The sequence below is a fragment of the Hyperolius riggenbachi genome, chromosome 3 (assembly GCF_040937935.1).
Source record: "Hyperolius riggenbachi isolate aHypRig1 chromosome 3, aHypRig1.pri, whole genome shotgun sequence".
NCBI lineage: Eukaryota > Metazoa > Chordata > Amphibia > Anura > Hyperoliidae > Hyperolius > Hyperolius riggenbachi.
This window is the reverse complement of record NC_090648.1, coordinates 149,397,909-149,424,545: the sequence shown is the minus strand read 5'-3', so window position 1 is coordinate 149,424,545 and position 26,637 is coordinate 149,397,909. Positions and strand designations below refer to the sequence as shown.

The following is a 26,637-nucleotide window of genomic DNA, read 5'->3' as shown; positions in this document are numbered from 1 at the left end:
CCGAAGGCCGTAGCTGTGCTGCCAAATGTAGGGGCCACCTTGTGTTGCCGCTCTGCCTCCCCCTCTGCTTGTCTTTAGGTTATCAGCCACCACTGTAGCAGTAGCAGCCAATGATTAGCAGCTGTCATTGTTCCAGCAGCAGTAACAGACACTGATTAGCATCTGCCACTGTATATGGGTTATTTCCTATGGAAATATTTTATTTGACATTGTCACAGGCATAGTGTATCTAACGGCGGTTAGCAAAAATTGTGTTTAATTTCTGTAGTTCCGCGCCCTTGCACTCTCAAGAACAGCGATAGGCCTAAGTTTTGACACCCCAAATGTAGCAACACAGTGACATCTGAATGGCACCAGCCATTCCATTCATGACATCACAGCTCATGCAGAAAAGTATGGCATTCACATAATAAGGACCGATATTTCTGCCACAGGTTTAGAGATTGCTGCATATACAGGTTGTGATTTGTGCCTAGACTATTACTTTCCCTGACTTCTGACTGAGCACGCACATTCTCTTACCATGGAAACCGTTATGTTCTCGATATCGCATAGACCTTTCTTTGATATATGCTGGGTTTATATCATGTTCTAGCCTTATTTCTTGAAGCGTTATAATTGTAGTATTATGTTGTTTACTTTATTTTTGTCTTTCATTTTATGCATTTAGATTTGGGAAGATCTCGAGAGTTACAGTATGTCTATGTGGATAATAATAATCAGCTGAAGGGTCTGCCTTCCTACCTGTACAATAAAGTGATCGGCTGTAGTGGGTAAGCACTTTGGATGTGACATGGTTATGATTAGCAGCCAGTCCTCTTGCACGGGCTGAGGGGAATTAATTATGACGGTGTATGCGTCACTTCTCTCCACCACAGTCTCAACAAGAACACAGCACTGGAATTCTTCCATTCCCCTAAAACTGAGGCATTCAGTCTGCAATATACAGATGTAAGAGGTGTGTGCACAACTATTCTTCTGTAGCCCAATCGTTGATTGGCTAGCTTCCGTGTACTCATTCCCCTCAAGGCCTAGGCAAATCAGTGGTCTTCATTTATGAGGTAGATTTCTAGTGCCAGATTGTTGTGAAGGCTACTGTGGAGGAAAGTGAAACCCATATTGATACACTCCACCAGCCTTTGGAAGATGCCTGGTCTGTTTTTCTCCTTCAAACTCTTTTGGGTATCTGCGGCAAAAAATAACTATAAATCTTAATGGTTCTGTTTCTTTCTGATACATGTGCTGTTATTTGAAATGTTTATTAATCTAATCTTTTTACTTCTGTAACGTAGTTCATCTCCGGACTGTCACACTTCAATTTCCTGTGTCAGTTAGCCTAAACGTGGCCGTGCTATCATTTGGTCAAACAAAAGATCAAATAGAAGACTACAAACCTTTACAAGTGTAGACCTACGCAGAAAGTGCCCAAGCTGTTCTCTGGGCCCTTTTACAGTTGTCTGTTGTGGTGTTGTCCACTGTGGAAAAATCCAGCCACATGTGTTTTTCTGGAGAGCACATTGCTTTTTCACTCGTTTAATGAATGGCACCTTTCAACTTCTGAGTGCCAGCAAACACTGCAAAACACCCTGTGGCATAGTGTGCTCACAGCCTTTGTGGAAACAAATATTGGGCAAGATCCAATTCACTTTTTCTCTTAAAGGAGTCATCAGGCAATCTATAATAAAATGAGCGGCGCTGTCAATCACCGCCACGTGGGCCGGAGTGGACTGCGCAAGCGCAGAACTACTGCGCTTGCGCAGTCCGTTCCAGCCCACGTAATCTATAATAAAATGAGCGGCGCTGTCAATCACCGCTATGTGGGCCGGAGCGGACTGTGCAAGCGCAGAACTACTGCGCTTGCGCAGTCCGTTCCGGCCCACGTGGCGCTGTACTCACACAGGCGCAGTACAAAGCGACCTGGAGGTCGCTCTGACGTCATCGCCGGGGACGGACCTGCAGCAAACGGCTGCGGGCAGAGCTGCGGCGAGGGACATCCTGGGAGCTTGGAGCTGGAGGAAGCCCCCCGTAAGTGCCACTCATTTTACTATAGATTGCCTGACAACTCCTTTAAGTTTTCGCCTAGGAGAACATTTTTCATCTTCTGTTTCAAAAAACTTTTGCACTCTACATTTGAAAAAGTACAAAAAAGTTAAAATACTGTCACAATTACTGTATGCAGAGTATTTTCTTGCTTGCTGGTGGTTTAAAAGGCATTTTATTTATGTGAAAATATCATCTAGGAGAAAACAGAGGAGAAAAAGTGAATTAGATCAGGCTCATTGTTTGATAGTGAGACAAGACAAGACAAATAACATTTATATTGCGCTTTTCTCCTGGCGGACTCAAAGCGCCAGAGCTGCAGCCACTAGGACGCGCTCTATAGGCAGTAGCAGTGTTGGTGAGACTTGCCTAAGGTCTACTGAATAGGTGAGGTGTCATAAGTGGACAAGGAGTATATAAGTCTCAACTGCAATACAAATAGTTTTAATGAAACGTTAAGAGGAACTTTGCCGAAAGATAGAAGCAGAGTGAAAAAAAAATCAATATATTGCAAGTGAGAAGTTAAAAATTGAAGATGGATCAAGAAATGATTGATATTCGCCTTGTAATCTGTGCATGTTGTTTGATCCACCAAGATCCTGTAGATCAGCATCTTTACTGCATATATACACAAACACAGACTGTTTTCTTGGCAGCTAGAAACAGCCATTATTTCCCACAATGCAACAGGGTTCACTGGCCATGGCCCTGACAACACTTTGTGGGAGGGCTTTCACCACAATATCAGTCATACAGAGCCTGATGATCTATTCAAGAAAAAGTAAAGATTTCTCATGGGAGGGCTACTGATTGGGTTTAAGTTCCTCTTTAATGCAGAAAGACATACACAGTGTGGACATGATGCATGTAAACTGACTGCTTCTTTAGCCTACACACTGTTGGCCCCCATCTGAGTGACTCACTCCTCCTAATAGACTACAGGGTCTACTACAAGCCTCTGCTTTCTGCCTCAGTAAACTGGCATCCTTACTGAAAGCAAGCCTAGCAGGAAGTGAGCATGATGATTGATGGATGCTGAGCCATGTACGCAGTGGAAAAGTGTACTGAATAACTAAAAAATAATTCACTGGCAGTAACTGCAACATTTATACTGCATTTGGGAATATTTTAGCATTTTGCTTTTACAAGGCCTTTAATCGTTTCATTTAAAGTTATTCAAAAAAGACGGCATGTGTGTTCAGTTCAGTGATTTCAACTCATCAGATTTTGAAAAACTTATTTTAAGTGTATTTCACGGAGAGAAACTGTATTGTAGGTCTGCAAGGCTTTGTGTATCGTCCCTTTAGTGTACGAGTGAGCTGCTGTTTAGAACACCGCCAAGAACCATCTCAGTGGAGGCCAAGATGTGATCACTGTTTTCCACTGCAAAGTGATTGCAAATGGCTACCTGCTAAGAGCTTGGCTTACATTTTCTAAGAGAGCTGTGTGAGATTACTATAACTCTAGATGCCTCTGTAAAAGAATTCCAGGAAAGAAAGACACCTCATGGTGTTATGTTTAACAGTTTCCTTCCTTCCATCCTCACAGCTGTGGCTCTCCTGTTCCCATATCTGAAACAAAGCTGCTTTCCTTCACCTCCGGACCGCTCAGCGTCCATCTGCCAGCTGAGGTGAAAGCCATCGGTCTGCCAACAGATTCAGTGTTGCCTCTACAGGAGCTGGCGCTGCGATCCCTACATGCGGCAATCTGCTCATTCTTACCAGGTGAATGCACTCCCCTATACTAAGAGGTTTACTAATAACACTATAAGTCCAGTCCCTGAAAGACTCATATCCAATGTTTAGCAGGTTATGGGTAAGCTTCAAAGTTGAATTCCAGGAATATAAAGTTCCACCCCTGCTCCCCACACAGCAGGTTACTACTGTATATCCTTCCCCCACAAATTCCTTGTTTTGATGATAGCCTCTGCTCCCCTCTGCTGCCTCCTAGCGCCCAGGAACAACATTTTTCCAACCGGTTTACTTGCACAATCCAGCAGCCTCACCCACAATGGGAAGTATCAATGTTGGCTTGAGGTATACATCCCCGCGGCAGAAAGCTGTTTAGAAACCCCCTAAATACCGGGACCAAAATCTATGACTTTCTTGGTCGTGGATTTTGATGCCCGGGGAGGCAGAGCTTAGCGCTGTAGCTCTGCCTTCATTAGCTTCAATCACCGCTGATCGCCGCCTCTCCCCACCCCTCTCAGTGAAGCGAGACTGAGAGGGGCGGGGAGAGGTGGGGATTGATGCGAGTAGAAGCAGAGCTTACAGCCCTAAGCTCTGCCTCTACTAGTAGTGTGAACAAGCCCTAAATGGGAGTTGTTTACCTTTCTCCATATGGATTTAGCTCATTCTCAGCTGTTTGTTTAAAATTATCAGAATTCAAATAGCCATGCAAAAGATCATACAAGAGTAGGTGAAGCCAAAAGTGAAACCGTTGCTGTCAACCAGAAAAAAGCAGAGAGATATAATTACAGCTGACAGGAATATCGGAATGCATCATGAAGAGGTGGTCTTCTCTTGAAGGAGAATTACACCCATCTGGAGGTGAACAGTCTGCCTACTAGAAATGGGCTGCCATGATAAGTTATCGGACAGGTGGATTAAGCTCTTCCCACGTATACCCCAGATGTCTATGTGACTAAAGGGATTGTGTTTTAGTCTGACTGGGAGTGCAGAGACAGCTGTAGGTTGCTCAAGAGTGGTGAAACTATGAATCTAAAAGCTCAATAAACGGCTTCTGTAAAGTCCAGTGATCTTGACCAGATAAATCCTAGAACACCATCTAATCCAGGAGACCTCCAAAAATCCTCCACGAGCCTGGTTTTAAAGTGGTGACATACTTACTAAGTGTGCTTAAAATAAATTTAAATGAAGCCTTGATCAATGATAAATCAGTCTTACATTACAGGCAGTCCCCTACTTACAAACAATTCAAGTTGTTTCAAACATACAAAGTTGTCTCCAAGTACTGTTTGTTAATACATCATTTTGTAGTTGCATGTTGCATGTAAACTGTTGTAAGTAGTTTAAAACACTTGTCCTGGAGAGTATCGTTCACTTGGTTGGCTGCTGTGAAGGGGTTTCTCTTCACCATGGAAATTATTCTGTGATCATCACTATTGTCTTCCATGAACACCCAGGTCTTCCTGCATTGCTTGCTTTCTTTCTCAGTGTGTACCAAAGTGTAGATCTTACCACTTGTAATATTGTAGCAATTTTTCAGATAGGGTTGTTCTGTTTACTCAGCTTAACCACTTGCCGACCGCACACTCATAACGTGCGTCGGCAAAGTGGCAGCTGCAGGATTGACGCAGTACTGCGTCGCCAGCTGCAGCCTAATTAATCAGGAAGCAGCCGCTCGTACGAGCGGCTGCTTCCTGTCAAATCACGGCGGGGGGCTCCGTGAATAGCCTGCGGGCCGCCGATGGCGGCTCGCAGGCTAGATGTAAACACAAGCGGAAATAATCCGCTTTGTTTACATTTGTACGGCGCTGCTGCGCAGCAGCGCCGTAAGGCAGATCGGCGATCCCCGGCCAATCAGCGGCCGGGGATCGCCGCCATGTGACAGGGGACGTCCTGTCACTGGCTGCACAGGACGGATAGCGTCCTGTGCAGCCCGGATCTCCAGGGGAGGCAGCAGGTAGGAGAGGGAGGGGGGAATTTCGCCGCGGAGGGGGGCTTTGAGGTGCCCCCCCCGCCACCCACAGCAGGCAGGAGAGATCAGACCCCCCCAGCACATCATCCCCATAGGGGGGAAAAAACGGGGGCAATCTGATCTCCCTGCCTGCACCCTGATCTGTGCTGGGGGCTGCAGAGCCCACCCAGCACAGATCAATCAAACCAGCGCTGGTCCTTAAGGGTGGGTCCTCAAGTGGTTAAAGGACTTACGAGGCCAGTATAGTGAAAAAAAGTGAATTACCTCCTTAACCTTGTACGGCACGGAGGACGCTGTCCGCGCCCTCCGTGCCGATCCGCCGGGTCCCCTCGCTCGTCAGCCCCCCCAGGATGGCTCCCGACCCCACGGCCGGGTCGGGCTCCCCTGCCTCTCCTAAAATGGCCGCTCGCTTTGGCCGCGGCTGCGCAGTCCGCACAGCCGCGAGTGCGGCTGCGCAGCTCTAGGACCAACCTCCAGCGTGGATCGGGGAGGTTGGCCCTAGAGCTGCGCAGCCGCACTCGCGGCTGTGCGGACTGCGCAGCCGCGGCCAAAGCGAGCGGCCATTTTAGGAGAGGCAGGGGAGCCCGACCCGGCCGTGGGGTCGGGAGCCATCCCGGGGGGGCTGACGAGCGAGGGGACCCGGCGGATCAGCACGGAGGGCGCGGACGGCGTCCTCCGTGCCGTACAAGGTTAAGGAGGTAATTCACTTTTTTTCACTATACTGGCCTCGTAAGTCCTTTAAAGGAGTCATCAGGGAAAGTATAATAAAATGAGTGGTACTTACCGGGGGCTTCCTCCAGCTCCAAGCTCCCAGGATGGCCCTCGCCGCAGCTCTCCTTGCAGCCGTTCGCCGCAGCTCCGACCCAGTCCCCGACGATGATATCAGGCCGACCTCCAGGTCGCTCTACTGCACCTGCGTGAGCGGCGCTGTCAATCACCGCCACGTGGGCCAGAGCGGACTGCGCAAGCGCAGAACTACTGCGGCCCACGTGGCGGTGATTGACAGCGCCGCTCACGCAGGCGCAGTGCAGAGAGACCTGGAGGTCACTCTGACGTCATCGCCGGGGACCGGGACGAACCTGCGGCGAATGGCTGCAGCGAACGGCTGCGGGGAGAGCTGCCGCGAGGGACATCCTGGGAGCTTGGAGCTGGAGGAAGCCCCCGGTAAGTACCACTCATTTTACTCATTTTTACTCCTTTGACTGCATGATACAGTATCTGTGCACTGCAAAATCTTCCACATGCAAGCACCACACCTCAAATCAATTCTAGGCCTTTTATCTGTTTGATAATGACATAACAATGGACTTGCTCACACCTGACCATGAAAATAGCCTTTGAGTCTATTGTCCAATTACTTTTGATCCCCTGAAATAAAGGGATTGTGTTAAAAAAAAATGCCTTAGTTGCCTCACATTATGGAATTGTTTTGTTCACCCCACTTCAACTGCATCTGAGTTGTTTCATTTAAAATTCATTGTGGTAATGTACAGAACCAAAATAAGAAAACAAAGTTTTCTCTGTCCAAATATTTATGGACCTAACTGTAAATACTAAATAATAATAATAATGCTCCCTAGAAATAGGCCTTGATCTCCCAGTGTGGACAGGCCTTCAGTCTCCTATGACTTCATGTTCCCAGTTTAGCTTATCTTCATTATTTGAGGTTGAATCAGAGCAGTAGACAAGATTAGGGTGTGGTTTTGTGTGCCTCATACTTTTGTATAGCAGTTCTTCACCATAGGGTGATCATTTGTGCTGTATTTTTGTCACGCAGAGTAGAGGTCACAATTTTTCACTGTCGCTGTTAAAAATAACTCAACAAGCTATGGCATAGTATAGAACAATATGAAAAATTACGGTTCTTAGCAGAGATCTGTTGCCCCCTTATTCAGTGCTTGCTAGATCTGGCCAAAAATATCAGTGAAACTAAAATGTACATCTTCAGTGTTAAGACTATGCGTAATTACTTACCCCAGCTCAGTACAAGGCATTTTATGATTATATGCCATTACTGCAAAGGAAAAACATTTTTATAGGACGATAAGTTGGCAATTTCCAGATGTAAAGCCACAAAGTCCATCTTTCATGTAGGTCTTAATTCATGAAAATGTAAATGCACTGATACTTATTTCATTAATTCATTCATATTAAATGCCAAGTAGGCTGTAGACTACAGATAAGATGAGCTGGGATGCCTTGTTATTTCAGTGGTGAAGAGTGACCGCTATGTAGATGATGTACAGGAAGTTGTTTGACTGTCTGGAATACAGAGGTTACCTCAGATGTGGTCTGCAAAATTCTAATAACTAACCTGGATACTTTCAGTTGGGTGCTGGTTTCTAAAAACTGTGATTCAGAGGGCTACCTTGGCCTGAAACATTATGCTAGCCAGACTATGTAGGCAGCTACATTTTAGCTTATAAAGCTTAAGGGATTCTCCTTACAGGTTGAGGCCCAGGCCATGTTTGTTGTGTTGGATTGAAGCAAGAGTGGTGGATGCCTTTCTGGACATTGATCTCCCTATTATTACTGTACTTATTTGAAGAGTAGCCTGTGGATTATTGGAATACAGGTAGTCCCCAACTTACGAACGACCCGCCAATACGAACGGCATGGATTCTGTGTTTCCATGGGAACAAGTCAAAAAAATGTTTTTCAAATTGGACGTTTTTGAGAAAATCGATTTTAAAAACTTCAAAGAAAAAATGGCTTTTAAACTTGCATACGCAGGTACAGAGGGCAGAGGTGACACAGAGGGGAACACTGGAGGCACAGGGGGGCACAGAGGAGGTACAGGGGACAGAGATGGCACAGTGTTCCGACTTAAGAACAGATTCAGGTTAAGAACGAACCTACAGTCCCTATCTCGTTCGTTAACCGGGGACTACCTGTATTTCTTTTGGATACGAATCCCATGACATTTTGTTTGTAAACTTCCTACAATATCCCTTGATAAATAAAAAATGTTTGGCAGTTTGGTAAACCTTCTTATCGTCGGTCAATGTGCAGATGATGATGCATGCAGTGCAGGGGTTTCTGGATTGTGATACAGAGGGAGGTTGTAGGACAGGGTGGGACTGGCCTTACCACTCAACCTCCTTTTTTTTTTTTTTTTTTTTTTTTTTTTGTTATCCTCCATGGGATATTGGGGGATTGGTGTGTCCCACAGACAACATGGTCCCCAGACAGGTGGAAGGGGGGAACACATGGAAATAAGTCAGTACTCTAATATCGTGTGCCACTGATAAGATAATAAGCCTTTGGGGTAAGGATATGTTTATTATTTTCAGTGGGGAAGCAGTAGAGAAGAAATCGCCTCTAGGAGAAGAATCGACCAGCTTTTCTAACACTTTTACACAATTCTCCACACTGTTGATTTTGTAAACTCAAGTGGTATTTGCACCTTGTAATTTGGTTCCTGTATTGTACAGAAATACTTTTGATTATTAGTATCCTGTAAGTGTACAATGCTTTATACTAACCAAGCTATTTCTCTGATTACTAGATGTAAGCTGTCTGTCGCACCTCTCATTACCCAGAAGTCTCCTGGAGTTGCTGCAGTGCCCGCTAGGACATTGCCATCGCTGCAGTCAGTCAATGTTTACCATTGTCTATCCAAAGCTTTTCCCTCTGAGAGAAACGCCTATGGCTGGACTTCATCAAGGGTAATATTGAAGATATCATTTCTAGTCTGTGGAATGGTGTGTGAGGGAGATACTAAAAGACAGGCAGAAAGAGTGGCAGTTGTGGCGTCATCAACATAAACCATCACCTTTTAGCATTTTATGTACAGAGCTACAACAAGGTTTGCCTAATTGGGGAATGCTTGGCTTTGAGAAGGTCTATGATTCACATAAGACAGATATTTAAAGAAAACCTGTAACAAAAAAAAAGTTCCCCTGGGGGGTACTCACCTCGGTAGGGGGAAGCCTCCGGATCCTATCCAGGCTTTCCCTGTCCTCCTGTGTCCCACGTTGATCTCGCTGTGCCCCTCCGAACAGCGGGGATGTAAATCTTTACCTCCCCGGCTCCAGTGCAGGCGCAGTATCGGCTCTCCGCTCGGAGATAGGCGGAAATAGCCGATCGCTGTCGGTCCGCTCTACTGCGCAGGCGCAAGTCTCCTGCACCTGCTCTCACACGGTACACAAAAGGTTGGAGAACTTGAAACCCAAAGAACAGAATTCATGTAGGAAACAAATTATCCAGCTTCTCTCCGCAGTCAAATTCTGTGTAACTGCCTTATTTCATTTTCAATCAATGAACAATCTAATAAAGCCTAAGGCTTGGTTCACACATAAAACAGTGTCCAGTCCTGTCAGTTTTTGACAGTTGGCATCAGTTTTGTATGTTTCTATGGATGTGTTCACACATGAAAGGTGTACAGTTCCTACCCAGTCAGGTAAAACGGACTGGACTGGAAATGTACAGATTTATGTGTGAACCAAGCCTTAGAATTGACACTGGATTAGCTACTATTGTCAAACCGTTTTTTAGCAGTTTTCTCTGCAGCTATGTCGATACATCTGCATGGCTGACATGAAGAAAGCAAACAAGCAGACCAATATCCAAATCAAAAATGTGCCCAAAAATATAATTGGCTATTCCGTCAGCGATTTTATTGAAAATAAGAAGCAATGTTTCTTTTAGACATAATATGCATATTTATTTTATAAGGCCTCGTTCACATTGCATGTGTTGCCGTCCGTATTTCGGTAACGCGTGCAGGAGGCAGTCACGCACGAACATCAGAAGTGCATAGACTGCACTGTCTGATGTTCACATGCGTTGTGGACCAGTGCGATTTGCGAACACATGCTGCACGAATTTATTTGCAAAACGTGCGGCAGACCCATTCACTACAAGTGAATACAAATACAAACGCAGATTGCATCTGCGGGTTTTCATGTAAACAAGGCCTATAGCTTATCTGGTAACTGTATACAATATGAGCAGTTGTGTTGTGTTGTTGTTGCAGGAGAACGGCTGTCAGTTTTGTGGCTTACTGTTGCTCTACCCAGTGTCTGCAGACATTTGACCTTCTGAGCTGATCCACATTTATATCATCACCGTTGTCAGACTACATGATCATCTACTGACCTATCACTTTACAAACATGAAGAACCAGAGCTTGGGAAGAGACCTCGTCAGCAGCACTCGGTCAGACATCTGTTCCAGACACCCCTACACTTACTGTCTTTCCCAAGGGCCTCTACATAAAGACTTCCCTCTTCTCCTGTGTTTATGGATGAATCGGGGATACCACAGGGAGGTTGTAGCACCTTCCAAAATACTTATGAATGAAGAGATTCAACAGCCCTATCCTTGTGTATAAATGTTTGTATATAGATGTTGAAACAAGAAGGGTCAGATGAGGAGAATGTCTATCCTGCTAACTGTGGAAGTTCATGTATGTGAAGATTATCTGGAGGTGAATTAGAGAAGTATTGCACTAGAGAAGATACAGGTATGGTGCTGCCAAGAGGAACTCCTTTCCAAACATACCAACACCAGGCCTTAAATGAAGTAATACAAAGACGATAAAAAACTAAACACTACAGTTTCTATATAAAAACGGCAATGATCATTATTTCACATCGGCATCCCCTTGCTTCTTTTATGTTCATCTGTCAGAGTGGCTTGCAGAAAATAAAGCAAATTCCAAATGGGATGCAGCGCAGATACCCAAAGAGGGTGCTGTCTACGCCAATACTTTGTTCTGTTTCAGCAATGCGTGCCCTGCTTCACTAGGGGGCTTTTTGTGATGATTTACCAATAAAAACAGGTTAATCTGGGTCATATATCTGATCACATGGAAAACCTGGCTTCTCAGTTCTTGCCATTTCTTTGTTTTATCAATCCTGTAACATAATTGCGTATAAAAGAGGTGCTGAGAGCATTCATAAATATTTATACAGATGTAGAAGAGCCTTCACGTAATATATCACTTTATCTGCGGATTGGTGTACAATTCAATGTGTAGTGTTAAATGCCATTCTACTCTACTTTAGGCTTTCACCATCATCATGCTCTGTATTATTATCTGGAAGGAATCCCCGGTGGTTCCTAACCCTTAACCCCCCCCCCCCCCCTCCCCCCAAGCAAAGCTGCTATTAACGGCATTACAGGGAAATTTGGTCGCTAGGGCTACCCAGTAGGCAAATTGCGGCTATAAATATGTATAACCGCAATCTGCATGGCGGGTAGCCCTAGCTCCCGACATTTTATCAGGCGCCCAAAATTCCTTTTAATGCAGCGGATTGTGGCTTTTATCATTGTCGCCTATGGCGGCGTCCATTTTACCCGGGTGCTTCAGGCACGCTCTTTACCTGCTTTGAGGCTAAATACAAAATTGCTTTCTTGCAAGCATTCGGCATCACTTGAGCTAGAAGGTACCACTCCCGTAATGCAACACCTTAGGTCAGTGAGTGAACATGCAAATCATCTCTTTATGTCCATGAAAAGACAGACATGCGTAGAGAGCTGCTGGTGTACACTATGCCTGTATCCTATTCATTTTATATAGCCATATAACTCAGCTTGCAGACAGCTGTTTCAGGCTGTCTAGGTCTTCATCAGTGCAGGGTATGATTGATACGGTTCTAATAAGCTGTGTAAATGTTTGATCTCAGAACACCTGCTTTATTTCAGACATTAAAGGAAGCATCCAGGGTTTTAAAAAAAATAAGCAGATTTACTTACCTGGGGCTTCCTCCAGCACCTGGCAGCTGATTTGTCCCTTGCTGCAGCTCCGCTACCATCCGGTGGCCCGAGGTCTCCTCCTTGCAGCAGCCGACCTGGCGATGTCAGCAGCCTCAGTACCTGCACGGCCCGACCACTCGCGCACAGAAGAACTGCACCTGCCCAGAACGCTCCCGGCTACGTGAGAGCGTGAGTGAAGCACAGAGGCTCCGGACTTTGCCAGGTCGGCTGCTGAAGCAGAGGGGACCCGGGGCATCAGCTGGGAGGGGAGCTGCAGCAAAGGACACATAAGCTGCCAGGGGCTGGAGGAAATCCCAGGTAAGTAAATCTGCTTTTTTTTTTAACCCTGGATCTTTCCTTGAAGTTCTGCTAAGCTCTTGAAACGGCATATGTATTTGTGAAGGTTGTCGATACGTCTTAAGGTCATGATCTAGTTTTCCATAAGAATAAAATGGTTCTACCCATAATAATTTTCCTCAGGTGGCTTTGTGGGGATGATCCAGCAGCTGAAGGCTCTAGCTGTGAAGCTCCATGCAGCACTTGGGTTATGTGAGGACCAACCTGACTCGTGCTGTAGAGTGCATCCTCTTGTACTAATACCTCGATAGCTGGATAATGGTTTGCTCTTCATACTGGGCATTTTTTTAAATTACGAAATTGGGGCAGTTTGGTACATTTTAATTAATCGGGTGATGTAGATCCTCTGCAAAAGCTAAATTATTCCAAATAGAAGATGAAAGTGGCCATACACGCTTATAATGCCACCCAGTGTGGCAAACAGATCAAACTCTTTGTGATCTGAATGTGATCAGAGATGTATCGAATCCCTCTCCATACACGGCTTACAGATTTTCAATATATTTCACGATAAAATCTACTTAAAATCTATCAAACCGTAGAATTGCACTGTTTGATACAGTGCAGTGCTATAGTCGATCTACCGCCACTTTTCCTTTTGGTTCAATTGTGGCAGCACGGTGGCATAGTGGTTAGCGCTCTCGCCTTGCAGCACTGGGTCCCCGGTACGAACTCCAGCCAGGACACTCTCTGCACAGAGTTTGAATGTTCTCTCCATGTCTGTGTGGATTTCCTCTAGAGACTGGTTTCCTCCCACAACCTAAAACTAAAAACATACAGATCAGTTAATTTGCTTCCCCCTAAAAAATTGGCCCTAGACTACAATACATACACGATACATACATAGACATATGACTATGGTAGGGATTAGATTGTGAGCTCCTCTGAGGGACAGTTAGTGACAATACAGTATATACTCTGTACAGCGCTGTGGAAGATGTCGGTGCTATATAAATACTAAATAATAATTGTAATTTTCAAAATTACACAGAGTTGTGTATGGCCTGCTTAAAGGAGTGCTATTCCATAAAAAATCTCCCAGAGTAAAATACACTATAAATTACTTTTTTTTTCCCATATGTTGCTGTCACTAGTATGTAGTAAAAAAGTTGACAGATTTTGGACTAGTCCATCTCCTCATGGGGGATTCTCATTATCACCTTTATTCTTTACAAAACTGCTGCCTGTAAAGGATCGATACAAAGATGTTTGCTTCCCTACTTGTTTGCACACTATTTTGGCAGTTTAACTGAGCCAACTACAGTTCAGTAAGCGCTTTTGTAAATAAAGAAATAACTCTATACCTGCATTTAAAGGGGGCTTAGATGCTTTCCTTGCGTTGAATGACATCCATGGCTACAATTACTAGGTAATGCCAATGATGTTGATCCAGGGATTTTATCTGATTGCCATCTGGAGTCGGGAAGGAATTTTTACCTTGTAAGGGTTTTTTCGCCTTCCTCTGGATCAACAGGGATATGTGAGGGAGCAGGCTGGAGTTGTACTTTGTACTGGTTGAACTCGATGGACGTATGTCTTTTTTCAACCAAAGTAACTATGTAACTATGTAACTGAATCCCCTATGAGGAGATGGACTCATCCAAAATCTGTCAGATCTGTTAAATGTTCACTACCTACTGTGACAGCGCCATAGTGCATTTTACTCTGGGAAAAATGTACATTTATATGTATTTTAAACATTTATCACAATAGTTCTTCTTTAAAGATGTTTGACAGGTGACTGAAAAAATAATGCTGAATTTCCACTGCATGTTGCCAAGTTATGTTACACTAGGATGTGTATTTCTGTAGGACATGGTGCTATCCCTGCCTCCTGCTGCCATAAATGTGCCCAGCCTGCTTGCTCATAACAGATTTGCAACCAGTGCTGACTAGAGCAACAGACAACTGTATTACTCTCTGTCACACCCTGAAACTATTTCTGTTTTTTTTCCCACTAGTCTGCTAGGAATCTAATGGCCAGAAGGAACGAGTTCAAGAAAAGATTAGACAGGACTAAATAAAAAACCCAATTTTTTTAGTACAATAATGACGTTCTGTTTTGGAAATGTCTGTCCTTCCTGTGCCTGTGTTTTGCCTCAGCTAGGAGTACAGCTATATGTGCATGGATTTGTGGTAAACAGGAGCACGTCTGCAGCTGATTGGATATGCGACATGGACATCTCTTCACTACATGCCTTACTTAGCAAATCATCTCTGAGAATAGTGAAAATACAGCACAACGTTCTCTGTACTTGCGAATTAAACTAGAAAACTTCAGGTATATTATTATTTTCTCACAATTGTTATTCAATGACATGTAATTATAAAAATAGTGCATTCAATTTTATTGCAAAAGTTCAAGGCTGTTCAATGAAATATCTTTACTTTAGGCGGCAAGCTGTCAGGGCCCGTTTCCACTATAGCGTTGCGTTTTTTGCCGCGACTTCGCATGCGAATTCGCATAGGTTAGGGTAATGCGATTTTAACAATGTTACTGCCTGTGTGAATTAACATGGGTACCTATGCGAAATCGCATGCGAATTTGCGGCAAAAAACGCATGATGAAAACGCATGCGATTTCCCTATTAAATACATTGCGTGCGATTCGCCTGCATTCCACACGCAAGCGAATTCTGAGGGCTCTGCCGTGCAGAAAAATCCTGCACAGAAAAACGCACAGCAAAACTGACAAGTGGAAACAGTCCCATTCACTTGTATTGGCTGTGCGAATCTGCATGCGGGCAACGCATGCGGATTCGCGATAGTGGAAACGGGCCCTCGGAGATCACTGAAAGATCATATGTTATGAGTAGTGACATGGTCCTTGTCATGGGGGAAGGGTCAACTGTTATCCATGGCCCAGACACACCTTCCTATTGGATAACAGTCTAGCCATTAGCTGATAGTCACTAGTAAGGTATGGCTACAGTGAAGGTCCCAGCAGGCTCTGCCCACTAGATGTAGACCACATCCCTGTGGTATCATGTAAACCAGCAGAAAGCTCATAGTTTCCAGAAAAGCAGTAAATCCAAGGGAGTTGGAAGCTGTCTGGTGTGTGGCCCTGTCACTGCTGTGACAAGGAACTGCGGGGTCAGTCAACCAGGTATTATAAATATGTTTAGTACAGAGAGTATAGAATGCTGAAGTTTTCTAAGGCAAATTCACTATCATATGCATAAAAAATAGGCCTATGACCTAGGGCTGCATCCCTGGTATTCTCAAGTGTGGCTTGGGGTTACTTTCAAGTGCTAAAAGCGGTAACCCCAAGCCACACTTGGGAAATCCACCAGGTGGGGAATGTGCAGTAGTAGAATACAACTCCCCTACTCGGTATTCAGCCACATGCAGCCTGTCTTCATCCTGTACTCCTATATTCTAATGAACAGCTAAGGGGGCATTAGCTGTTGAAAGCAGAATTCATGTACCGTATATTCCGGCGTATAAGACGGCTGGGCGTATAAGACGACCCCCCAACTTTTCCAGTGAAAATATAGAGTTTGGGATATACTCGCCGTAGAAGATTACCCCTCTTCCAACGCACACCAAATTAAAATAAAAACAACATCATATACTGGTGCTATGTATGAACATATACTGGTGCTGTAATGTATGCGTTACCCAGTATATAACAGTATATAGGCAATTGACTGGTTGGATTGGTCAACTCTCCCTAAGTGGATTGATCAGCTCTCCTTTTCTACCTGTCTATCAAAACGGTATGGAAGAATAGATTGCGCTGTACCCATAAACACGCCTCCTTCACCCTTCTGGCCCACCATTGTATCCTTTTTACCTCCTTCTCTGCCTCTCAGATCTCACACATGTGCACCTGTGCCCAGGCCCGCCATCAGGGGGGGACATCCGTGACTCCCGTCACGGGCCCCGGGCCTGTAGGGGGGCCCCATCCCCGCCGCGGACCTGGCGGGTGCCGCCCGGCCGCCGCTCAACCCCCGCCTGGCCGCTGCTCCTTCCCTCCATCCCTCTAGCCGCTGCCTCCGCCGCTGCCTCCGCCGCGTCAGACCCCGATCAGGCGGCGACAATAGTGCGGGCGCTAGGACCCAGCGCCCGCACTGATATGCGGAAGTGACGTAACTTCCGCATATAGAGCGGGTGCGTCCAGCGCCCGCTCTGGTCGGGTCGCCGCTGATCTTGAGGTCTGACGCTGGCAAGGTAGGGAAAGCGGCGGCGGCTGAGGGGGCGCTCCCTGTCACTCGCTCACTAGCTAAAGGGCCTCCCTGTCACTCACTCACTAAAGGGCCTCCCTGTCACTCGCTCACTAGCTAAAGGGCCTCCCTGTCACTCACTCACTAAAGGGCCTCCCTGTCACTCACTCACTCACTCACTAAAGGGCCTCCCTGTCACTCACTCCCTAAAGGGCCTCCCTGTCACTCACTCACTCCCTAAAGGGGCTCCCTGTCACTCACTCACTCCCTAAAGGGCCTCCCTGTCACTCACTCACTCCCTAAAGGGGCTCCCTGTCACTCACTCACTCACTCACTCCCTAAAGGGCCTCCCTGTCACTCACTCACTCCCTAAAGGGCCTCCCTGTCACTCACTCACTCCCTAAAGGGGCTCCCTGTCACTCACTCACTCCCTAAAGGGCCTCCCTGTCACTCACTCACTCCCTAAAGGGCCTCCCTGTCACTCACTCACTAGCTAAAGGGGCTCCCTGGCACTCACTCACTGCCTAAAGGGGCTCCCTGTCACTCACTCACTCACTGCCTAAAGGGGCTCCCTGTCACTCACACACTACCTAAAGGGGCTCCCTGGCACTCGCTCACTACCCAAAGGGGCTCCCTGGCACTCACTCACTACCTAAAGGGCCTCACTGTCACTCACTCACTCCCTAAAGGGGCTCCCTGTCACTCACTCACTGCCTAAAGGGGCTCCCTGTCACTCACACACTACCTAAAGGGGCTCCCTGGCACTCGCTCACTACCCAAAGGGGCTCCCTGGCACTCACTCACTACCTAAAGGGCCTCACTGTCACTCACTCCCTAAAGGGGCTCCCTGTCACTCACTCACTGCCTAAAGGGGCTCCCTGTCACTCACACACTACCTAAAGGGGCTCCCTGGCACTCGCTCACTACCCAAAGGGGCTCCCTGGCACTCACTCACTACCTAAAGGGCCTCACTGTCACTCACTCACTCACTCCCTAAAGGGGCTCCCTGTCACTCACTCACTCCCTAAAGGGGCTCCCTGTCACTCACTCACTGCCTAAAGGGGCTCCCTGTCACTCACTCACTGCCTAAAGGGGCTCCCTGTCACTCACTCACTGCCTAAAGGGGCTCCCTAGCACTCACTCACTGCCTAAAGGGGCTCCCTGTCACTCACTCACTCCCTAAAGGGGTTCCCTGTCACTTACTCACTACTTAAAGGGCCTCCCTGTCACTCACTCACTCCCTAAAGGGCCTCCCTGTCACTCACTCACTAGCTAAAGGGGCTCCCTGTCACTCACTCACTACTTAAAGGGCCTCCCTGTCACTCACTCACTCCCTAAAGGGCCTCCCTGTCACTCACTCCCTAAAGGGGCTCCCTGTCACTCACTCACTAGCTAAAGGGGCTCCCTGTCACTCACTCACTAGCTAAAGGGGCTCCCTGGCACTCACTCACTGCCTAAAGGGGCTCCCTGTCACTCACACACTACCTAAAGGGGCTCCCTGGCACTCACTCCCTAAAGGGGCTCCCTGTCACTCACTCACTACCTAAAGGGGCTCCCTGTCACTCACTCACTACCTAAAAGGGCTCCATGTCACTCACTACCTAACCTGGGGGTCCCTGTCAGAATCCAGGTGAGAGGTGTCTACCATAATAAGGGGGCATTCTGCCTATTTATGTGAAATGCTGTCTGTCTATGTGCCTCATGACTGCTGAATTTGTCTTGTTGGGGGCCTAATGATTGAATGTTTACTTGTTGGGGGCCTCATGATTTGTTGGGGGCCTCATGATTTGTTGGGGGCCTCATGATTGCTGAAATTGTCTTGTTGGGGGTCTCACGATTGCTGAATTTGTCTTGTTGGGGGCCTCATGATTGCTGAATTTGTCTGGTTGGGGGCCTCATGATGGCTGAATTTGTCTTGTTGGGGGCCTCATGGTTTGTTGGGGGCCTCATGATTGCTGAATTTGTCTTGTTGGGGGTCACATGATTGCTAACTGCGAGACTATGGGAAAAGCTGAATCATTACCATATGAGACAATAGCATTAAACCTACTTTTTTAGCTTTTTCAAACAGAAAATAAAACTGGGAGGTTCTAAAAAAATGATGGAGCACTTTCTCCTTCCGGCTTGAAGGAGGAAGTGCTCGATATTGAGGCTTGCAACGCGTCCATTCGGACACTTGCACCTCGTTGGGGGGGGCCCGGACTGATGATTTGTGAGGGGCCCCAAAATTTCTGATGGCGGCCCTGCCTGTGCCACTTCACTACAGTGCTCAGCAGCAAGATATGAGAGGCAGTAACAGGATAGGGCGTATCACCCGGCATCAATGACACCTGGCGTATAAGACGACCCCCAACTTTTCAGAAGATTTTCATGGGTTAAAAAGTAGTCTTATACGCAGGAATATACAGTAAGTGAAATTTCCCTTTACAGTACTTGAAGGGTTTGTTTTTTTCCTGTGGACCCATTTTATTCTTTCTGTTACAAGGTTTTGCTAGAGTATGGAAGAGTTACAGACATTTCCTGGATCTCACAGTCCGACAGCAAATCTTTCAGTGCTGTGTGCTCAGAGAACACTGGGGCTGCTGACCAGGCACTATATCCAAGGCATTGGGATAGATGTTCAGTGCTTATGACCTCATCCCAGTAACGTCTCAACCAAGCCTGCACTGTAATAAACTGTTTTTTATGTGAATCCTCAGCATGTTCCACTCTTTCTCTAAACACCTCAGGATTTAACATGTAGAGGTGGAATCGGCTAATGGTTGTATCATGCTGGCAGGTTCCTGCTGTTGGAAAACCATTAACCTTTACTGTTATACGATGAAGTTAAAGGGGTTGCCCACTCCTTTTTAATTATATTTCAGCATGATTTAGCAATGGTAACTTTCATTTTTTTCTGCAGTTTTGTTTTGGAGCCTAACTTAAAGGAAACTGTAGTGAGAGGTATATGGAGGCTGCCATATGTATTTCCTCTTAAACAATATCTGTTGCCTGGCTGTTCTTCTGATCTATTTTGCTGCAGTACTGTCTGAATAACACCAGAAACAAGCATGCAGCTAATCTCGTCAGATTTGACAATGTCAGAAACACCTGATCTGCTGCATACTTGTTCAGGGTCTATGGCCTCAATTCACGGAGCTTTATCAAACACTTTATCAAACGTTTGATAAATTACCTCATGGCTAAAATCTAATTTTGAATTAACTAAGGTGTTATATATTTATTGAGTGCTTTTACCGATAAAACGTTCAATAAATATATAACACCTTAGTGAATTCAAAATTAGATTTTACCCATGAGGAAATTCATCAAACGTTTATCAAACGTTTGATAAAGTGTTTGATAAAGCTCCGTGAATTGAGGCCTATGGCTAAAAGTATTAGAGGCAGAGGATCAGCAGGATAGCCAGGCTACTGGTATTTTTTAAAAGGAAATAAATATGGCAGCCTCCATATCCCTCTAGCTTCAGTTGTCCTTTAAGATTCACAGTTTAAAAAAAGTATTTGTCATGCCTCATTTAGACACAATCTCGATTTATACAATATCACAGAAAGCTTTCCATAATGAAGCATGGATGTACAAGAGTGCTTATTGACCAGATCCAAGGAAGTGTTGATGTGATCACATAATCACACTTCAGCTGTGGTTCTCTTTAAATGAAATGAGACAAGACACAGAACATTTCTATTGTGCTTTTATCCTGGCAGACTCAAACCTCCAGAGCTGAAGCCACTAGGGCCCACTCTATAGGCAGTAGCAGTGTTAGGGAGTCTTGCCCAAGGTCTCCTACTGAATAGGTGCTGGCTTACTGACCAGGAAGGCCTGTGTCAGAGGGAGAACCCTTAACCATTACACTATCCAGCCATACTGGATAGACATACCTGTGAATAACCACCTACCAAACAAATTAAGCTTATCACACAGCTTATAGAATAGAAGATCTGTTACAAGCTATACACATATATGGGCACTTTAAGATTGCTGTCAGGCCCACATTGGACTTGGCATTAACATATATCCCTTTATTACAATTTAATATATTACCCTTTTTAGGTAATCTGTGGAATCATCCAACCCTGCATATATCACTGGTAAAATGTTATTAACCTTAAATGTATGATGTAAGACTAAGTACCTAAAACATGAATGAGTTTGCTCCTTTTCAGAATTGTATAATTTAGGGGCCCCAGTCTCGTATATTCCCTTTCTTTCTGTTCCATCTATAGGAATCTTGGCTTCTCCTTGGAGCACTCAGTAAATATGACTTCCAGCCTGGGCAATGGCCCAAAACCCCACAGAGATGGATCTAGTGGTTACTTTAATTGAATATTGATTGAATTCCTGCCATCAATCTGTTTTTATTCTAGCTGTTTCTGTGCTCTGTGTGTATCCATTCTGGATGATGGAAATTATATACATGTTTAGGAAACCTTCACTGCTTGGACCTTTTTCTCAAGGAGAAGACAAGTAGAAACATTTGTTTGCACCATGGCACACTCTGGTATGTAAATACTTAGTTGCTTTTTAGGCCTTGCGCACCACATAGTCAAGCATTTGGTATACATTTGTGATGCATTAATTGCCCACTGGATGTTCACTTGTTACCTTCAAAATGTTTGAACTTGGAGCGAACTACGGTGTTTGGTTGATACTGCGGATCTTGCCCAGTTATACTTTTCACTCAGGTGTACCAAATATGCCAGGCCTGGTAATTATAAGACAATTGAATGGTGCTCAGCTGCCTAAATGGTTAATAAAGAATCAGAAATCAGATCACTACTCTGGTCCTTTTTAATATATATCTGTTCTAAAAGATTGGCTAAAACTGCTCAATAGTGATGTGAAATAAGGGCTGGTGCACACTACAAGAGCTTTTTAAAGGGAACCTAAACTGAGAAGGATGTGGATTTTTCCTTTTAAAATAATACCAGTTACCTGACTCTCCTGCTGATCCTGTGTCTCTAATGCTGTCAGCCACAGCCACTCAAAAAGCATACAGATAAGGTGCTCTGACTGAAGTCAGACTGGATTAGCTGCATGCTTGTTTCAGGTGTGTGATTCAGCCACTGCTGCAGCTAAAGAGATCAGCAGGACTGACAAGGAACTGGTATTGTATAAAAGGAAACATCCTTATCTCTCTCAGTTTAGGTTCCCTTTAAGTGCTAGCGATTTTGAAAAGCTCTTGCTAATGCAATGTTATGGGGGATTTGGTACTTACTTATTATCCCATCTGGAAAGTTTGGCAACTTTTTGTTAAAATTCTGTTTGCTCTTCCAGGAAGATCTGACAATTTTTGAAAAGCTGAAAGTCCCAGCTTTCTGTTGCACCAGTTCTCAAGTTGGTAGGATGCTCAGTTCTCAAGTTATGGAGTTTTGAAGGAGGGGTGTCCCCTGTACTTGGCTACAGAAAGTGCAATTACACAAGTACGGGATGAACCCGACATGATGATAAGCAGCACACCCGGAAGGTTGTCTTCTTCCTTTGCAGCATAAATCTGTGTCTTCAAAACTTATGTCAAGTGCCCTAGGTCTCCCATTACAGATGAAAGAAACTGGAGAAGTGGCAATACAGTGAACAAACTAAGATTGGGTTAGCATTGTTCAGGCAATCTGAAGTGAATAAAGCTTACTAGAGCAGGCAAATGAGCTGCAGTTAGGGCAAACAGGATAAATACTGGTTCTCCTGAAGAACTCTATGACCACATACTTGATGGAATTGTTTCCAGAGTGGGAGGTTCACCTTAACATTAAAGGTGGAGTTCCGACACAATGCAGGGTGCCGCACACTGGTGTTTGATATAAGTGTCACATACCAGTGCATGCCAATGCATGCTTACCTCCTTGTTCACAAGAAAATGCATTCCCAAAGCCACTGCTAGAAACGCAAAAAATAGCCATGTTGGATCGGAGAACTGGCAGTTACATGAGCTATAACAAGTTCTTAGTTTATCGAAGGGTCATGTCCTAGAGATAGACATGTACAGTGGTTTGCAAAAGTATTCGGCCCTCTTGAAGTTTTCCACATTTTGACATATTACTGCTCCAAACATGAATCAATTTTATTGGAATTCCTCGTGAAAGACCAATACAAAGTGGTGTACACGTGAGAAGTGGAACGAAAATCTTACATGATTCCAAACATTTAAAAAAAAAAAAAAAGTGGGGTGTGCGTAATTATTCAGCCTCCTGAGTCAATACTTTGTAGAACCACCTTTTGCTGCAATTACAGCTGCCAGTCTTTTAGGGTATGTCTCTAACAGCTTTGCACATCGAGAGACTGAAATCCTTGCCCATTCTTCTTCTAACACATGCACATATTTGCTGTGTCCCCCACATGGCTTGTGGCAAACTGCAAACGGGACTTCTTATGCTTTTCTGTTAACAATGGCTTTCTTCTTGCCACTCTTCCATAAAGGCCAACTTTGTGCAGTGCACGACTAATAGTTGTCCTATGGACAGATTCCCCCACCTGAGCTGTAGATCTCTGCAGCTCATCCAGAGTCACCATGGGCCTCTTGACTGCATTTCTGATCAGCGCTCTTTGTTCGGCCTGTGAGTTTAGGTGGACAGCCTTGTCTTGGTAGATCATAGAAATCAGAGACCGCACTCAGAAGGCTTGTTCAACTACTGTATTCACAGGAAACCAAGCATGACAAAATACACGACATGTTTCGGGCGTCGCCCTTCCTCAAGTGCCTTGTCTTGGTAGGTTTACAGTTGTGCCATACTCCTTCCGTTTCTGAATGATCGCTTGAACAGTGCTGCGTGGGATGTTGAAGGCTTTGGAAATTTTTGTAGCCTAAGCCTGCTTTATATTTCTCAATAACTTTATCCCTAACCTGTCTGGTGTGTTCTTTGGACTTCATGGTGTTGTTGCTCCCAATATTCTATTAGACAACCTCTGTGGCCGTCATAGAGCAGCTGTATTTGTACTGACATTAGATTACACACAGGTGCACTCTATTTAGTCATTAGCACTTATCAGGCAATGTCTATGGGCAACTGACTGCACTCAGACCAAAGGGAGCTGCATAATTACGCACACCCTAGTTTGCAGTTATTTATTTGTAAAAAATGTTTGGAATCATGTATGATTTTCGTTCCAGTTCTCACGTGTACACCACTTTGTGTTGGTCTTTGACGTGGAATTCCAATAAAATTGATTCATATTTGTGGCAGTAATGTGACAAAATGTGGAAAACTTCAAGGGGGCCAAATACTTTTGCAAACCACTGTATTTAGCATTTTGATAACTACTTCAAACAAAAAATGTACAAAAAGCGCTCACAGGAAGTGGAAATAAAAATAAAGCCAACAGTACATGAGAATTTTGTAAACACCAGTCTATAAATGGTGGAGCGCTGCCTGGCTATTAGTGAGATAGCATTTAAAATAGTACAACAATAGGTTTAAGCGCTCATATCAAAAGTCTCTATTATAAAAAGTTCATATATTCAGAAATCGGCTGGCAGCTCTGTAAAGACACACTCCCTTCCCCCAATTTGGAGAGACTCACCGGACTTTGCGGCCTAGATGGGCCCGATAACGCATCAGGGGTATTGGCCACCCCTCAGCCTCTCTGGCAACCTCCGGGATGCTGCACTCCTTGCTGTCGGTATGCTTGGTCAAGACAATCTTGATAGCACCTCCATAAAAGGAAAGAAACCGCTCATAGCGTAAAAGTGCAAAAAGGGAGTAGTCCCGCTTTTATTAAAAAATTAAAAACATCAGGCACAGCCTACAAGTGGCTCTAGCGGCTATGCAGGGTCGGGGGCAGCAGCAGCCAATCCCAGAAACTTGGTAGGCCCGGCGTGTCCCCTCCACGTAACCTGCAATCCCCGCTATGTGTATCAAAACCGGCGCGTAAGACCTGTCACTGCGTCCAGTGACGTCGTACGTTGCGCCGCTCCGTAGCTCCGCCCTACGCGTTTCGTTGCTAGGCAACTCCTCAGGGGCTACGGAGCGAAGGAGCGGCGTGCATTTAAAGGCGGTCGTGCGCGCGCAATCAGCTGCTGCATTACCCACTCCGCATAGTGCTACATAGATAGCAATGATTACAGGATCAAAATATACTTTACATCTTACATTAATGCACAAATAAGCCCATTACTAGAGCATACCTAAGTACATACAGGCTAAATACATGGTAGATTACAAACGAACTATATTCACCAATACTCAATATCTCCAGTCTAAATAGAGCCACATGGTGGCGCTAGACATCACAGCATCAGGTACAACATTATTACAGAGTTCCACTTGATCCTAACCAGGGACAGCTGACATCAGTCAGCAGGCTATCAAAAGTATTGGAAATAAAAAGTAAAGAGGCACATTACCCCAGCCACCCATCCCTCAGAATCCTCACCCACCAGTCCCACCCCATGGGCACTAATTAGAGGTGGTTTTGGCCCATGGGGTGGGACTGGTGGGTGAGGATTCTGAGGGATGGGTGGCTGGGGTAATGTGCCTCTTTACTTTTTATTTCCAATACTTTTGATAGCCTGCTGACTGATGTCAGCTGTCCCTGGTTAGGATCAAGTGGAACTCTGTAATAATGTTGTACCTGATGCTGTGATGTCTAGCGCCACCATGTGGCTCTATTTAGACTGGAGATATTGAGTATTGGTGAATATAGTTCGTTTGTAATCTACCATGTATTTAGCCTGTATGTACTTAGGTATGCTCTAGTAATGGGCTTATTTGTGCATTAATGTAAGATGTAAAGTATATTTTGATCCTGTAATCATTGCTATCTATGTAGCACTATGCGGAGTGGGTAATGCAGCAGCTGATTGCGCGCGCACGACCGCCTTTAAATGCACGCCGCTCCTTCGCTCCGTAGCCCCTGAGGAGTTGCCTAGCAACGAAACGCGTAGGGCGGAGCTACGGAGCGGCGCAACGTACGACGTCACTGGACGCAGTGACAGGTCTTACGCGCCGGTTTTGATACACATAGCGGGGATTGCAGGTTACGTGGAGGGGACACGCCGGGCCTACCAAGTTTCTGGGATTGGCTGCTGCTGCCCCCGACCCTGCATAGCCGCTAGAGCCACTTGTAGGCTGTGCCTGATGTTTTTAATTTTTTAATAAAAGCGGGACTACTCCCTTTTTGCACTTTTACGCTATGAGCGGTTTCTTTCCTTTTATGGAGGTGCTATCAAGATTGTCTTGACCAAGCATACCGACAGCAAGGAGTGCAGCATCCCGGAGGTTGCCAGAGAGGCTGAGGGGTGGCCAATACCCCTGATGCGTTATCGGGCCCATCTAGGCCGCAAAGTCCGGTGAGTCTCTCCAAATTGGGGGAAGGGAGTGTGTCTTTACAGAGCTGCCAGCCGATTTCTGAATATATGAACTTTTTATAATAGAGACTTTTGATATGAGCGCTTAAACCTATTGTTGTACTATTGATAACTACTTGCCGACCGGCTAACACCAATGGGCGTGGCCGCGGCAGCAGCCCCAGGACCGCCTAACGCCAATTGGCGTCAAATCCTGGGGCTCTAATTTGCATAAGATCGCGCGCAAGCTGCACGTGCATCTCGTGCTCAGAGGGCAGAGCTCCGCCCCCTCTTCAGTCTCCAAGTGGCTATTGCTGCTTGGGAGACTGTTAGACGGCGTGATCGCCGTCTATATACTTGTACAGCAGCGCTGTACTGGGGACAGCCGTGTGACATGGCTGTCCCCCTGGGGGACAAGAGAGCGATCGGCTC

At 45.5% G+C, this 26,637-nt stretch overlaps 1 protein-coding gene across 2 annotated transcripts in view; it reads left to right on the top strand.

Annotated features, from left to right (window-relative positions):
- Positions 1 to 11,535, top strand: part of LRRC28 (leucine rich repeat containing 28) — a 56,232-nt gene extending 44,697 nt beyond the window's left edge. For both annotated transcript variants that reach the window (XM_068275131.1, XM_068275132.1), the window contains exons 7-10: positions 671 to 773; positions 3,589 to 3,764; positions 9,209 to 9,368; positions 10,679 to 11,535. In XM_068275131.1, coding sequence (XP_068131232.1) covers positions 671 to 773; positions 3,589 to 3,764; positions 9,209 to 9,368; positions 10,679 to 10,751 — 512 coding nt within the window. In that variant the 3' untranslated portion in view covers positions 10,752 to 11,535. The remainder of the gene's footprint in view (positions 1 to 670; positions 774 to 3,588; positions 3,765 to 9,208; positions 9,369 to 10,678) is intronic.
- Positions 11,536 to 26,637: the final 15,102 nt, after the last annotated feature.